Raw genomic sequence first — 15,591 nt, 5'->3', positions numbered from 1 at the left:
GCGGGCGCCGCGCGGGGGGCGGGCGGCGCGGAGGAGGCGGCAGTGGCCATGGCCGAGGCGTCGCCGCAGCCCGGACGGTACTTCTGCCACTGCTGCTCGGTCGAGATCGTGCCGCGCCTGCCGGTGAGGCCCGCGCCGGGGTGGCGGGCGGGAGCTCTCACCCTCGGCCTGAGGCGAGCTGGCTCCGACGGGGAAACTGAGGCCCGGGCGGCGTCGGCCCGGGTGTCTGCGGAGGGCCCCGAGGCGGGGGCCGCCTCCGGGTGCGCAGCGGGGCCGATGACCCCAGATGCGCGGCCNCCCCCCGGGAGGCCGCTCGGCCCCCGACGGGGAAACTGAGGCCCGCAGAGGCCGCGTGACCTGCGCTCGGCACGCCGCCCAGCAGCAGAGAGGTGGGGGGACCCGGGGGCCGTTCCCGGAGCGCGTGGTCGGCGCTGCGGGCGCCTGGCTGCGCGCCGCCCGGTAGAGCCCTCCCGCCGCTTTCCCGTGGTCGGGACGAGAAGGCGGTGGACCTGGGCCGGGCCTGACAGCTGCCCCGGGCACATCTTCGTGACCCGGGCCTGCATTTTTGTGCTCCCCTGGAGTTGGGGGAGGGGGGCGCGGTGAGGCCAGCCTGTGGCCAGGTGTTGCTTTCTGCTCATTTAGGCCCGCGTTTCCCAAACCGCCTGGTGCGGGAGGGGGCTGCTTGTGAAAGGTACGACCTTCCAGGCTCCTCATGCCGGAGGTCCAGGGTGGGACCCGTGTTCCCCTGCCCCAGGCCGGCAGGGAAAGCGGCGGTCTAGTCCGACCCTCTCCTACTTTACAGGTGCAAAATCTGAAGGCTCGGGAAGCTCAGGCCGGCCGTGGCCCTGACGTTGCCCTCGCGGAGCAGGAAGAGGGGGGTGTGGGATTGGGAACCCTCTCCCCGCTCGGTGAAGGGGCTGCAGGTGGTGAGGGTTTACTGAGCACCTTCTGGGTACTCCCCTCGTACTTCGTCTCCGGCTGGTGTGCTCCTCACTGTCGCCTGGCTGGCGGGTGGTGGTTGGAGGCTGTTCCAATATCAGAGCCAGACTCAGATCTGCCTTTCCAGCTGTGGGGACCCCTGAGAAGAGGGGCCCGGGAGAGGGCCAGGGGAAGGAGACTGTTGGCATCATCCCATCCACAGAGAAGGAAAGTGGGCTAAAGTCAGGGTTTGGAGCAGAGGGCAGTGTCTGGGCCCAGGAGGCTGGGAAAGAGGGAGGTGTGGCTTCCAGAGGCAAGGGGTTCCCCCCTCCTCAGGAGAAGGGAAGAATAAAAGGAAACCTCAGATGTGTGAGCACCTGCTGGGGGAGTTGAGACTTGCCCCGCTCTGGCCTCCCGGAAGTCCTGATTCTGCCTTTTCCGGCTTTCTGCAGCACCATCTCAAGAGTGTTTCTCGACCATGGCAGGAAGGGGCTGGTCCCCTGACAGCTCACCAGCCTAGATTAATTGCGTACAGCCCCTTGCAGCTGGTATGAGCCCCACAACAGGCCCTGGGTCTCGGGCTTCCCCCAGAGTGGCCTGCTTTGTGGTGGGGCCAGTTAGTCTGCACAGCTGTCTGCTCTGGGCCTGTCTTCCTGGGGTCAGCATAGGGCCTGGGTCCTGGCCAGGTGTGGCCACTTCCTGGCCGTGTGGCCTTGGACCTGGAGGACCCTGACCTCTTGCAGTTGTCGCCAGTCTGGTGAGGACCTTCCTAAGCACAGAATCCAGTGGTGTCAAGGTATCCTTGACCTTTGTCCTCATAATTTATAGGCTGGTCAGGGAGCCAATATTGAATAAGTGATTGGCAAATAGTTAGTTAGGAATGCTGGTAAATTCTGTAAAAGCAAATAACGGTAAGGACTGTGCCTGCTGGTGGGTTTGGAGTAGGGTTCAACGAAGCGCAGTAGACAGGGTGACTGTTTATCAGTAAGGGGCACACCTGGTGTTCCGGGGCAGGAAATGCACGCTCACTTAACCTGGTAGTGGTGGAAGGTCCCAGCCCACACGATTTTTGTCATCGCTTTGGTCCCTCTGGAGGCCCTGAGACAGTGCTGGCTTTCAGGGGCTTCTCTGCAGGATCGGGCTGAGGCCTCACGCAGCTGTGCCACGTCTCCGCCATGTGGCTCTGGGTGAGGCGCTCAACGTCCCTGGACCTCAGTTTCCTGGCCTGTGAGATAGGTGTGAGGAGCTAACCCGTGCCTCCTCGGTAGGGTCCAGTGGGAGCATGTGTGTGTGTGGGGGGGAGCCCAGCACCTGACCCGCAGGATGCACAGGGACAGGCCGGAGGCCTAGCTGGGGCAGGGCATGTGGGAGCAGGAACCAGACAGGCTGGCTGGCTTGAAGGCCTCCAAGGCTGGCGCACAAGCCCAGACTCGATCCTTCCCAGAAAACGGCAGTGCTTGGGGTGCGGTGGGCGTGCTGGTTTGGGTGGCGTGACTGCAGGGCTGTGGAAGCAGAGTGTCCATGGGCAGAGCCTGGCTGTGCTCGGTGTCCTCAGGGTTTGCCAGGAGGTGCAGCGTCCCACCAGGTGGACGGAGCAGGCTGCAGCCCAGGGTCCTCACGCCCTGAGCTCCTTGTTGCAGGTGGCGCCTTAGGTGTCTCGTTGATGGTGACCGCTTTCCTTCTCGGCAATGTCCTGAGTGTGTGGTTGGACTGAGACTGGGCCTGGAGGGGTGCTGGGGTGAGGTGAGGAGAGACAGCCTGCCCTCGCTCTCTTCACGCATCCGCTGTCCTTGCCCCTGGAGGGGCCTGGAGTAGTCCCGGCCCTCAGTTTTTAGCAGAATGGGTGGAGTCCTCCCCACGGAGCATCTGGGCTTGGGCCTGCCTCCCTGGTACCATGTGGCCTCCTTCTGGGCCCTCTGGCCACCTGACAGCCCTGTGTGCCATGTGCTGTGCTGGGCCCTGCTTGTGGCAGGGAGCCCCTGCCCCGTGGCGAGCCGTCCATTGCACCTACAGAAATCGAGGCCCTGGGGAGGATAACTGTGGAACTGATTTCGGTGGCGCACTGGAAGTGCAGAGCATGGAGTTGAGATCAGGCACTGGGGATGCCTAGGGAGCCCCGATGTGTGGGCTGCCCCTCACCCCACGGAACATGGACCCCACCCTGCAGCCTGACGCAGTGGGTCTCCGAAGAGGGCTGGTGTTTGCTCAGGGTCTGACGTCAGCAGGGGCTGAGCCCCAAAGAGGTGGCTGGATGCTGGGCTGAGCCACGCCCTAGGGCACCCCAGGCCTCTGAGCCACGTGGCCGGCTGAAGTGGAGGCTGGAGCGAGGCGGAGCCCCCAGCATAGTGGGCTCACGTGCCCTGTCATATGGGGTTCTGGCTGGCAGTGGTGTCAGAAGCACCCAGGGAAGATCAGGAAGGTGGGATTGGGTACCCCTGGGTGGAAACGACTGCTGGGCTGTGTGTGTGCATATCGCCGGCTCACAGCGGGCCCCACACCGTGCCGGGTCATCGGCGTGCGTGATGCTCACGGACGCTCGGGGGACAGATGGGGCGTGAACGTGGGATGTGGTGGCTGCTCCTAAGACCACAAGAAGAAAATGCAGGGGGGCTGGGGAGTGTGGGGGCAGGTCAGCTTTCCCATGGAGTCTGGGCAGGTCCCTCTGCCCCGTGACAGCTAAGAGCGGCTGTGTGGGGCAGCAGGTGCACTCTGGGGGTCCATGGGCTGGTGGGGCACAGCCTGGGAGCACGGGGCTGCAGGGGCGTGGGAGTCCCATGGTGTCTGTGTTTGGACCTGAGTCCGTGTCCCTCCGATGTGTCTGGACTGCACTTGGAGCTCTGCCTCCTCTGGGGGGGTCCTGAGGGGCCTAGGCCTACAGAGGCCAGTGTCACCGTGAGCAGACCATCCTGGGGGGCCAGCCACTTCTCTGACGCCCGCCAGAGTTTCCCCAGTTTAACCGTACTTGCCTGGCTGTGGTGTGAAAGAGTGTGTGAATGAGGGCTGGCACCTGTTCCCAAGGGCCGTCCCGGCTGACCTGGCTGACCTGGGCAGGTCACTCCTTTGTCTGCACCCACGTGTCCTCCCTGTCACTGAGGAGGGGCTGAACGGCACCTCCTAGGCGCATCATGGGGGCTGAGCACGAGGAGCCCGCACTCAGTGAATTTAGTGTTTGTCCGTCCTGTCCTCGGTGCCCTGGCCACCGCTGTTGGTGACGATGCTGGGGTGGCCCCCTCCTCCTAGGGGGAGAGGTAACTAATTCACCGTGAGGAGCCGTCAGTTAGAGACAGGCGCTCACAAGTGAGGGCTGGGGGCATGGGGCTGCCACCACCTGGCCCCGGGCTCGGGAGGCAGGCTCTGTCCCATGGCCGGCAAACACTCCATCCAGGCTCTCCTTGCTTGGCTGCAGGTTTCTTTTATTGGCTACTCAGGTTTAACAAAAACTTCTGGGGCGTGCCCATGGAGGAGGAGAGCACTGGGACACCCCCAGATCTGGGCCCTTCCCCACTGCCTACAAGCAGAGGCTGGAGCCCCGCCTGAAGTCCTAGGTGTCGGGGGGTTTGCGGCTCAGACAGGCCAATCTGGATTCAGCCCATGGAGCTTGCACAGGTATAGAGAGCACGGAGGCAGGGCGCTGACCACGGCCAGCAGTTGAGCCATAGCCCTCTGGTCCTCAGTGGCTGCTGGATTTCAGAGTCCCAGGGTTGAGGCCACCCTCCATTTACAGGTGGGGAGACTGATGCTTGAGCCAGGAGGTGACGTTTGAGCAGAGACCCGACTTCCGAGAGGGGGCAAGCCAGGTAGCTATCTGGGAGAGAACACTCCAGCAAAGGGAATGGTGTGCAGGCCCTGAAAAGAGAGGGCAGGTGGAGGTGGCCTGGATGGGGCAGGGAAGTGGGAGTGGCCAGGGGTGTTCTGAGCTGACCACAGGGGAGAGTGGAGAGCAGAGAGTGAGATGAGGACCTTGTGCACCGTGTGAGGTGGGGCTCCCAGGTGGCTCTCAGGAGCGGCCGGAGAGGCTGCCTGTTTCCCAGCAGGTCAGGCTGCGGTTCAGGCTGAGGCCGCCTGACACACTGACCCCGCTCTGGCTCCTCCAGGCTGGCCAGGGGGCCGTGGAGGCTCGGGGACAGGCGCCATGCTCAGATGAGAGGGAGGGGCAGCCTCCCACATAGGCCCTCCCCAGCCCCGCCACCTTCCCCCTTGGAGAGGGCCGGCGCATGTCTGGCTTCTGTCTCCTCTGTAGAGCAGGAGTGTGTGCGGGGTGGGCTCCACCAGGATACAGGGAGAGCCTGGACCTTCCTGCTGACCTTGAGCCAAGGGCAGCCCTGGACAGACTGCCGGTGTTGTCTGTGACACGGCCATGCCAAGGGCTGGTTTGATTCCCAGCGTCCTGACCGAGACCACCGCAAACACGTGCGGCCACACGAGCCTGTGTCCTAACCCTTCCTCCCCAGAGGCCCTTCCAGGCAGTGAGAACCCTCGTCCCAGACACTTCAGGCTGGTCACTCGCTGCACCGCAGAGCTGCCCGTTGCCCCCACATCCCCACTCCGAGGGGCAAAGGGTGCTGTCCTCGCTGCTCCTTCTGACGGCTTTGTTGAGATACAACCCACCTGTTCACAGCGTGCACTTCAGTGTTTCCTGTACACTCAAGAGTCCTGTACCCGCCACCTCTATCCAGTTCCAGAACATTCTGTCACCTTCAAAGGAAACTCCGTCCCCGTTATTCCCCTCCCCAGCCCCTGACCCCCGCGAGCCCCCTTCCAGTCCGTGGAGGAGCCTGTTCTGGACGTGTCACACACGTGGACTCACGCCGTGGGGCCTTCTGTGTCTGGTTCCCTCCCTGAGCAGCGTGGGCTTGGGTCCGTCCCCGGGGCAGCGGGGGTGGGCGCCGCGCTCCTGCTTGCGGCTGCGGGACGCTCTGGTGCGTGGATGGGCCACATTCACCTGTGACAGACGCTGGGGTTGTCGCCACCTTTCGGCTGCTGTGAGTGGTGCCGCTGTGGATGTCCACTTGCGGGTTTGGTGTGACATGCGTTTTCGTGTCTCTCGGCCGCGTACCCAGCCGTGGAATTGCAGGGTTGTCCTGTGACTCCGTGTGCACCTTTTCGAGGAGCTGCATGACTGTTTCCGAAGAGGCTGTCCCGTGTCACGTCCCCACCAGCGTGGTGGATGGTTCTGACGTCTCCACGTCCTCGCCAGCACTTGTCATTGTGTGTTGGAGTCCGGCCGTCCTGGCGGCTGTGAGGTCGTGTCTCACGGGTTCTGGTTTGCATTTCCCTGCCGCCCGATGGTGCTGAGTGTCCTGCTGGTTTACTGCTGTCCGCGTGTCTTTGGAGAACTGTCTGTTTTGGCTCTTTGGCCCTTTTTCACTGGGTTATTTGTGTTTTATTGTTGAATTGTTAGAGTTGTTTAGACGTCCTGGATGCCAGTCCCTATGACCGTGCAGCTCCCTCCTCTCTTCCCAACTTGGCTCAGACAGTGTCCTTTGGGGCCCGCTTTGCCTTGGCGTGTGGAAAGGTGAGGGGACACGGCCTGTGCTGTGGTGGCGCTCCCACCTGAGCCCGTGGCTCCCCTGGGACTTTCAGCAGCGCCTCCCCCCCCACCTTCTCTCCCACTCAGCAGGCGGGGACCGTGCTTCTGAAAGTCACCTTGCCTAGAAGCAGCCCCTGCACTGGTGGCCAGTCGTGTGGCTCTGGGACCCACGGCTGTGGGCTTTTGCCTGTGGCTCCTCTCTCCCCATTCTTCAGCTGGGGCAGAACCGGTGGGCCAGGGGGGGTGGGGGGCGTGGCCACTGGGGATGGGGTCACAGGCCCTGTGTGGGGGGCTGCTGGAATGTCCCAGAAATCCCACCGTGGGACACCCACAATCTGGTCCCTGTGCCTGGGTGGCGCTTCCCACCCTCAGTGGCCCCCTTTCTGGGATTTAAGCTCCTGAGGCTCCATAGTCTTGGGGCTCCACGGTCACTCATGCAACCCTCCTGGAGCTTGGGGCACGTGGCAGGGGGCAGTGCTCACAGACTGTTCTCTGTCTGCGTAAGTCAGGAACTGCTCGGTGGACCCACGTCAGCTGGCCCATTTGGTACAGGCCTTGTCAGAGCCTTCCACAGCTACTGTGGCTGAGTGGAGACCTCGAAATGACTTCTGTCATCCTGAGGATCATAGGTTAATGGACTATGGGACTGTGGGATGGTGGGGAGATCACCTGGGAGTTCGGGCCTCACCTGCAGCAGGGGCAGCAGGTCCAGGGGGCTGGTCATTGAGACACAGAGGTTGTAGCTATGGCTGATGGTGTCTGTGCATGAGCCCCGCCCAGGGCCGCCCTGCGGGGCCTCTGCCAAATCCGACTCTGGGCTTGAGCAGTTTCACGGTGTGCCTGGAGCTGGTCCCCTCTGCTGCGTGCCGCGGCCTTTGGTAGGGGCGTCCAGCTAGCACAGCCCCGGGGCAGGGACCCCAGGATCGCACTCAGCTGCCCTCTCCTCCGCAGGATTACATCTGCCCCAGATGCGAGTCTGGTTTCATTGAGGAGCTTCCAGAAGAGACCAGGTAACTCGGCCCAGGTGAACGCTGGCCGGACCGGCCCCCTTGGGACACGGGGTGCCGCACCAGATGCTGGCTCAGTTCTGTGGGTGGGCAGAGCCTGGGTGGGCCACGGGGGTGGGGGTGGAGGGGAGATGGCTCCCCTTCCTGATCCGGGGCACGGGCAGGGCTTCAGAGGGCGACAGCGGCCCTGAGTCCCGGCAGGACCCCCCCACTGCTGACTTGCGCCCATCCTCCCAGGAGTACAGAGAATGGGTCCGCCCCCTCCACAGCCCCCACGGACCAGAGCAGGCCGCCATTCGAGGTGAGTCCAGCCCCAGATGGTGCCTCTTTCCTGCAGGCAGCTGCCCCCCCACCCCTCCTCCCCCGCCTTGCAGGACTGTTCCTCCCGCATGACCCTTGACCGCTGGGCCTCTCTTTCCTCCTTTATCTCACACATGCCAAGGTCCCCCTGGCGGGTCCCCATCCCTCAGAGCCCTGAGCCCAGGACAGCACCCCATGGCGCATGGAGGAAATGTGGGGTGCGGGCAAGGGGCTGGGCTGGGCAGGGCCCAGGTGGCAGCTCAGGGCTCCTGCCCCTGCCCGTGATCATGGCCCTCCTCCCACAGAACGTGGACCAGCACCTGTTCGCACTGCCGCAGGGCTATGGGCAGTTCGCTTTCGGCATCTTCGACGACAGCTTCGAGATCCCCACGTTCCCCCCTGGGGTGCAGGCCGATGAGGGCAGGGACCCCGAGAGCCGGCGGGAGAGAGAGCAACACTCCCGGCACCGGTATGGCGCCCGGCAGCCCCGCGCCCGCCTCACCGCACGGCGGGCCACTGGCCGGCACGAAGGCGTCCCCACGCTGGAAGGGTGAGGCACCTGTGGATAGCTGGCGGGTGGGACGCTCGTGGGAGTCTAGCAGCCTGCCCCATCCCGACTCAGGCAGACTGACCGTCTGCCTTTCCAAAAGGTTCTGTGGGCACAGAGGGGCGGCCTCTGGGCAGGGTGGTTCCCCAGTGCATCCAAGCAGAGTTCGCCTGAGCCCACCATGCTTACGGGGTTCCGGGGTGGGGGGGGACCCTAAAATGTGGCTCAAGGGCCTGAGGATGCAGCGGGACCTAGACAGGGCCAGGGGGCCTCTTGTCCATTCAGTGCCCCCCGTCCTTCTGAGAGGGGTCTCTGCCTTTCCCTCGCACCCCCTGCCTGCACGGCCATCTGCTCAGACACAGCTGGTTCACATGTGGGTCCTTGTCTCCCAAGGCAGCAGGCAGGTGGGGTGGGTTTCAGGCATCCCAGCTCCTCAGCAGAGCCCCGGCTCCCATGGTGGGGTTGGCGCCAGGACAGCACCCTTGTAAGCGGAGGCTTGTTCAGAAGGACTGGGGTAAAAAGGAAACGTTCCTCAGAGGGCCCACCCCCAGAGGAGACAGGGCCTGGCTTCTCTAGCACCTTCGTAGCTGGAACTTGGCTGTACGCAGAGCAGCGCCTGTGTCACTTGGGATGGGTTTAGACACATGGGGAGCCCCAGTGTGCGTGGCTCTGTTCGATTCCAGCCCAGGACACAGCCTGGGCTGCCCTGATGCCCCTCGTGTCCCGTGTCTGTGGGCTGCCCTACAGCGGCTCCCCCAGGCTCGGGCGCTGGCTTCACTGTGACCTCAGCTGGCTCGGTTCAGGGCCGCTGCGAACAGCAGGGCTGGGGGCCTGGATGCGCTGCTGGGTTGTAACACGGGGAGCGGGTGTGTTTCGTGTTCACGGGCGCTGTCCAGGCCTCCGGGAGAGCTGGCCCAAAGATCAGCGAGGGACACACACTTTTCTGGGTGTGTCTCATGTCTGATTCTTTGCAAATCTTCTTGGTTGAAAACACAGCCTTTAAATGCTGTGAATTTCAAAGCTGGACACATGTCTTCTCTGCTGCTTTCTCTGGGGGTGCCCAGCCTTGGAGGGCGCTGACCACAGGCCGGGCCTCCCACTCTGTTCCAGGATCATCCAGCAGCTGGTCAATGGCATCATCACTCCTGCCAGCATCCCCAGCCTGGGCCTGGGCCCCTGGTGAGTAGGTGGGCGGGTCCCCTTGTACCCTGCCCTGCCCCTCCGCCACTTGAACCCCAGACCTCTCTGCCCAGGGGTGTCCTGCACTCAAACCCGATGGACTACGCCTGGGGGGCCAACGGCCTGGATGCCATCATCACACAGGTACAGGGTGGCCTTCCCGAAGTGGGCACTGGGGTGTTGCCGTCTTTCCTTCTGCTGAGGATGAGAGGGTCCCTGGTGTGGATGCCCTGTTCCCCAGCTCTCCATAACTCCTATCCTGAGGCTGGGGTGCCCCACATGGACCTCCACGTTCTCTTGAGCTGTCCCGGGGACGGGGTGGTCACCGTGACCTTGGCGGCCCTTGTGAGGCCTTTCGCTGGTGAGGCTGTGGCATGCTTTGCCGTGGCAGGACCCAGCCCTCTGGCTCTAGCTGATAGGAGGCCTTGGGGACAAGCCCCTGGGTGGGACTCTCCGTGTTGGGAGGGGTCACGCCGTCCCCAGGGCTGCAGCTGCCCTGGGTGCAAGGTGACCCTGACTGGACGTGCAGACGGGTGGGTAGAGCGTGGGGCTCAGCTTCGTGGGGAGGTCTGGGGACCAGGAAAAACACAGCCTTGGTGCTTTTGCAGGTAACCCAGCCTTGCGTTTCAGAGCCCTCTGGGGCGAGGGGCCGCGCCTGCCTACCGAGCTCCCGGCACTCTGGCCTCTTCTCTTTCAGCTCCTCAATCAGTTTGAAAACACAGGCCCCCCGCCTGCGGACAAAGAGAAAATCCAGGCCCTCCCCACCGTCCCCGTCACCGAGGAACACGTAGGTGTGTGGCTCTCGGCCACTGGGCTGCTTTCCCTTTGCCGACACTCCCCCCGACAGCGTGGGGACTTGGCCCCTGCTTGCCCCAGGGGGTCCCAGGCGGTCACAGACTCCCCGTCCTGCAGGCTCTGGGCTGGAGTGCCCCGTGTGCAAGGACGACTACGGGCTGGGGGAGCGCGTGCGGCAGCTGCCCTGCAGTCACCTCTTCCACGACGGCTGCATTGTGCCCTGGCTGCAGCAGGTGAGCCGGCAGGCCGTGGCCCTGGGCACCCCCGCCCCGCGCTCGGCCTCTGAACCGCCCCGCCCTCTGTTCCCACACAGCACGACAGCTGCCCCGTGTGCCGGAAAAGCCTCACGGGACAGAACACAGCCACCAACCCCCCGGGCCTGACCGGCGTGAGCTTCTCGTCCTCCTCGTCGTCCTCCTCCTCCAGCTCGCCAAGCAACGAGAACCCAGCCGGCAATTCCTGAGTACCCCCTGCCGCGGGCAGAGACTCGGAGGACCACCGCCTCCAGGCTGGAGAAAGCTCCGCCTTCCCCACGGGGCGTCTGGCACAGGGGCCTGGGCGCACAGCACCCCGGGGCGTCCCCAGCTCCCCCCCCCCGTTTGTCTCTAACGTCACCCTCCACACAGTCAGCGGCGGAAAGGTTTTTATAATTTTAAATTATTACTGCTTTGAAATAAATGGACGTTTTAGCTCACACGCGGCCCTGCATGATCTGTGGAAAGACCGGGTGGAGCCGCTAGGCCGGGGTCTCCGTGACACCTGGACAGGCCACCAGTCCCCAACCCAAGTGCCGGGGGGCTCGGGACCACAGGATGACCAGCAAAACAAGAACAAAACTGCTCCGACAGACGTTTTTTAAAGGAAAAAATATGTGTATCTTGAAAGCTATTTAAAAATACACCTACTTAGAAAGAGAAGCAGGTGGTTGGCGTTTTCCTTCTGCGCGGGTGCGGGGGGGGGTGGGCTGAGCGGTGCGACCCGCGAGGTCCTGCTTCTCAGGCCTCGGCCAGCTCTGCGGCCGCAGACCCGACTCCCCGCCAGATGTCAGAGCTTCCCTGAGTGGGAAGGCTGCTGCCGGAAAGCCCCAGTCTGCCGAGCCCCTGCCCACGGGGCCACCGGCCACGTGTGTTTGCGTGGCTGCCGGGGACCAGCAGCCTCTGGTCTACACACCCCCTCCGGCACCTGTTCTCCAACTTCATTCTCTGTATTTTAAGTGGACGGTGGTTGCTGGGAGGGGTGGGAGCCTGCGGCCTGCCCCAGGGCCTGTCACCCTCCCCACCGGAATGTCCCTCCTCTCCCCGGGTTGGACACCTGAGCGGAGCCGCCTCGCCCAAGGCTGTAGAACTGGGATTTGAGCCTAGGCTCTTCCCTCCACCGCTTTTCCTTCTGCGGGGGCTCAGCCTGGGGGTGAGGGCTCGGGTGCTGGGAGGGCAGCAGGCATGGCCGCCCCAGGGCCCCCGAGCCCCTGGAGGATGCTGGCACAGAGCCGCCGTGGCCTGCATATGGCAGCCACTCCCACTCCCAGCCCTGCCCGACCCACGGGAGTGGAGGAGCTCTGACCACGGGTGCCGTTCGAGCAGTTTCAGACCCTGTGTGCGTGTGTGTGCGCCCGCACTTGTGTGTTTGCTCCACGGCCGCTATGACCACTACTCCCTGATTTTCTGACAGTTCTGGGCTCAGAAATATAGACTGGAGGGCTGGTGTCCCCTCCACCTCCAGGACCCCAGGGAGACCCGGCTCCTGCCTCTTCCTGACCCGCGGCCCCCCTTCCATCCTCACCACCAGCAGCGCGGGGTCTGCCCGTCTCTGGGGCTCCTGCCCTCTGCCTCCCTCTCGTGAGGACCTCGTGAGGACGCCGGGCCCCATGGGAGCCCAGGGTCACCCCCATCTCGGGGCCTTGACAAGATCCCCTCTGCCGCGTGAGGGGACACATCCAAGCTCCCGGGACAAAAACGGGGACCTGTCACCCTGTGGTATGTACATGTCGCCCTCCCCTGTCCCTCAAACCTCGCTCTGCCCCAGCCTCTCCCACCTCCTCCCTGCGTCAACACCCCAGTGGGCTCCCGCCTCAGAGCCTTTGCCTAGGCTGCGTCCCAGCCCTTCTGGTGACCGCACAGCCATGTCCTTCAGGGTCCAGCCTGGGTGGGGCCTTTCTGGGGCCTCTGTGCTGGCCCAGCTTGTGACTGGACACCTGTGGCCTCTGTTCAGCTCAGTGTCCACCTCCCCTCCGACTCAGGAACTCCCTGGGGGTCAGGCCGCGTCTGTGGGGGTCCTGCAGTGCCCCCAGCCCGGCACACAGCAGACACTCCATGAATGCTTGGGGAGAGGAGGAGTGACCAGACGAGCTCGGCCACGGCCTGGGCCTCGCCGGCCCCCGGCCCCTGGCCATGCAGCTCAGGCATCCTGCGGACGTAGGGACCTCAGGAGACCAGGACAGGCAGGAAGTGGGTGGACAGGTGGTGCCGCTGTGTCCGGCCACCACGCCGCGGGGCCCCCTGCCCATCCAGCGCCAGGAACATGGGCCGACCACGGTGACGCCAGCGGAGCGAGGCGTAGGTGTTGTAGCCGTTCTCCTCGATGCGCTCCTGGAACCTGCAGTGGGCAGTGTAGACCCGCTTCGGGGGGTTGGGTGTGTGAGGCAGGTCACCGGACGCCCTGCCCCCCACCAGACACTCACCCGCCCACCGGACAGCCCACACGCTGCACTCACCGACCCGTAGAGGTGGCCCCTGCGGTTCATGGCCACATAGAAGCCGGTGTGCACAGCCTTGAGGGCCACAACGCCCACGCGGATGGAGCGGATCTCAATGATGCCTGGGGGGGGACGTTGGGGGGATCAGTTCGGGCCTGCAGCCCACCGTCCACTCACCCGCGTGCTCTTGCTGGCTCGTTCATTCAGGTAACATTCACCAAGCACCTACTGTGTGCTTGGCTCTGTGCTGGGTGTGCTGACACAAGGGAGCACCCCAAGAATGGGGGGGTGATGGAGGGGCAGGAAGGACACTCAAGCCAGTGTGAAGGCCTGAGGCAGGACGGGCCCTGCCAGGTGGGAGGATGTCAGCGGGGAGGGGCCGGCCTTCTGGGAGCCACAGCCAAGTTGGAAGCTCGGAGCAGGGAGGGCTCTGGTGAGGTCAAGGTGGAGAAAACCAAGCCAGAGCAGGCAGGGGACTGCCTGGGCACCAGTGAGGCGTGTGACAGCCGTAGACCCCATAACGGAGGCAACGCAGGCTGTGCTTGGCTTCCCGCCCTGGCCGTCCTCGGTGACAGGAGATGGAGCTCCAGGTGGGAGCCATGGCCCAGGCAGCAGGGGGAGGTGGGACACGGGGGGAGGCGGGATGTGGGGGGAGGTGGGACACGGGGTGTGGACAGCACAGTGTGCTCAGCTCCACGATAGTCACCAGCGCTGCTGGAGCCCCAACGGTATGCCAAGCACTGTACCCCACAACCCCAGATGGGAGGTGCCTACTGTGCCTACTTCCCAGAGAGGGACACTGAGGCCTGGGAAGTGGCAGATGGGTGACCTCAGAGGGCCGGGCCCCACTCTGAGTGGTCCGGGGAGGTAGACCTGGGGCATGAGCAGCCACCCACACTCTCGACCCACCCATGTACCAGGGCCTATTCTGGAGTCAAGGCCTTGCCCTCTGATCTTTGGTCTGGACTTGGATGCTTGAGGTGATGGGGAGCTCACCCCATGTCACATGGGACCTCTGTAGCTGCTATCTCCCCTATCAGGCACCCAGCTCCTTCTCTCTACATGAGAGTCAACTCAAGCCCACCTCCTTGGAGAGGCCCCAGACCTCTCCGGTAAAGCTGCCCCCAGTCATCTGTACATCACCCTGTTTTCATTTTCTTCCACGCTACATGGCCTCCTGTGAAATTACCATATTAGCTGTTCACTTGTTTAACTGCTTTACCTTCTGCTGTGAGAGCCCCATGAAGGTGGGCTGTCCTGATCACTGCTCCGTCCCTTGTGCCCACTACAGCATACCGTAGGTACCCAGTTAATAACCACAGAATTAACGAGGGAGAGAAGCGCTCCAAGCCCCTCCCCCCCCACATAGCCATCAACCATGTCACCACCATTGCTGCCCAGATGGGGAAACTGAGGCTCAGAGAGAAGCAGTGACTGTCCCAAGCCTTCCAGAAGATCCAGGGCCCACACCCAGCCTGAAGCCACCCTGCCTGCCTGTGCCCACCACCGATGGACTGGCCCAGCCAGTCCCCTTGTCATCGTCCTTGTCCGGTGAGCCTAATGAGAGCCTTGGGAGCCCGATGAAAGCAGCTGGAAGGGCAAGGGGTGATTATCTGCCCTAATGGTGGTGATTCAGGCAGTGGCCAGTGATTAGCCATTCCCCAGCCCCGGCCTCCGAGCTCTGGGCAGACCAAGACGGGCCCGCAGGGTCACTGAGGCTCTAGGGTCCCCCACGAGCCCCGGACTCCTCCTCCTCTTTTGCCCAAATGCCTCCTCTTGCCTCATACATTCCACACTTATTGAGCGCTTACTGTTTGCTGGGCAGGGCATCAGGGACAGTGAGTCCAACCTGACAAGGTTCTGGGCATTAAGGGGCCCCTGCAACACCCCACCCCCACCTCAGCAGTGTGACCCTGGACAGGTCATTTCCCCTCTCTGTCCCTCATCTACTAAAAGGATGTGTTGGAAGAAATAGTGGGGTCCCTCACTCGGACAGGTTCTGAGTTTGGATTTGCGGGGGGGGGGGGTTCCAGGGTTCAGACCCTGGCTCTGCTTCCACTCTCTTACGTATCCGGGTCCTGGGGTGGGGCAGCTCCCAGGAGCCGGCCCTCTGTGAATGGACTCAGTGACCCCAGCCTCAACTATTCTGCAAAGACCTTTCTCCGCTGCGAGCCAGGCCCAGAGCTGGGAGCTTCCTCTGGGACCCTAACCTCAGCTGCCCAACCCTCCCAGCGCGTGCGCTGGTCCACTTCACAGATGAGGAAACTGAGGCCCCAGCCGGGGAGTGACGGAGGACCCGGCTCGTCCCTACTGCCGCTGCCGCCCTGTCCTTCCTGCCAGCCTGCCTGCCCCGCACCCCTTCCCCGGACTCACTGTCGGCGCCGTGGCGCCAGCGGGTGCCCTGCACGCGGCCGCTGGGGTCCACGCGCAGGAAGAAGTGGGTGGAGGAGAAGAGGCGCCGCCAGCGCACGTCGCCCTCTAGGTGTGGGTAGCTGCGCGGTCTCCGCGGACTGCCCGGGGTCCCCGCGGCGCCGGGCGGCCGTGCCAGCAGCAGCCACGCCAGGCCCAGCCACAGGCGGCCGCGCATGGCCCCGCGCCCGGCTCGCCGGCCGCTCTTTGCCTC

General features: G+C 63.9%; 2 protein-coding genes across 7 annotated transcripts; one reads left to right on the top strand and one right to left on the bottom strand.

Annotated features, from left to right (window-relative positions):
* The first annotated feature begins 6 nt into the window (after nucleotides 1-6).
* Nucleotides 7-11,193, top strand: RNF126 (ring finger protein 126). Of its 5 annotated transcripts, none has more exons than XR_004624525.1 (9): nucleotides 7-123; nucleotides 7,400-7,458; nucleotides 7,693-7,756; nucleotides 8,061-8,305; nucleotides 9,413-9,481; nucleotides 9,556-9,625; nucleotides 10,090-10,272; nucleotides 10,394-10,509; nucleotides 10,590-10,615. XR_004624525.1 is itself a non-coding variant. In XM_034657338.1 (9 exons), the coding sequence occupies exons 1-9, from the start codon at nucleotides 49-51 to the stop codon at nucleotides 10,883-10,885; spliced, it is 1,140 nt and encodes a 379-aa protein (XP_034513229.1). In that variant the 5' UTR covers nucleotides 7-48; the 3' UTR covers nucleotides 10,886-11,193. The 5 variants fall into 5 exon arrangements, 4 of the variants coding, with proteins under 4 accessions (XP_034513229.1, XP_034513228.1, XP_034513230.1 ...); XM_034657338.1 differs by having other exon boundaries at nucleotides 8,094-8,305; nucleotides 10,090-10,268; nucleotides 10,590-11,193; XM_034657337.1 differs by having other exon boundaries at nucleotides 10,090-10,268; nucleotides 10,590-11,193.
* Nucleotides 11,194-11,254: 61 nt separating this feature from the next.
* FGF22 (fibroblast growth factor 22) lies at nucleotides 11,255-15,585 on the bottom strand. 2 transcript variants are annotated; one of them, XM_002923528.4, is made up of 3 exons: nucleotides 15,342-15,585; nucleotides 12,987-13,090; nucleotides 11,255-12,891 (listed from the first exon to the last, which is right to left on the bottom strand). In XM_002923528.4, exons 1-3 carry the CDS (start codon nucleotides 15,553-15,555, stop codon nucleotides 12,697-12,699), a joined length of 513 nt encoding a protein of 170 aa, XP_002923574.3. In that variant the 5' UTR covers nucleotides 15,556-15,585; the 3' UTR covers nucleotides 11,255-12,696. The 2 variants fall into 2 exon arrangements, with proteins under 2 accessions (XP_002923574.3, XP_034513232.1); XM_034657341.1 differs by having other exon boundaries at nucleotides 11,255-12,868.
* Nucleotides 15,586-15,591: the final 6 nt, after the last annotated feature.

This window comes from Ailuropoda melanoleuca, chromosome 4, assembly GCF_002007445.2.
Source record: "Ailuropoda melanoleuca isolate Jingjing chromosome 4, ASM200744v2, whole genome shotgun sequence".
In the NCBI taxonomy this organism is placed as follows: domain Eukaryota; kingdom Metazoa; phylum Chordata; class Mammalia; order Carnivora; family Ursidae; genus Ailuropoda; species Ailuropoda melanoleuca.
This window is presented reverse-complemented; position numbering and strand designations above follow the sequence as displayed.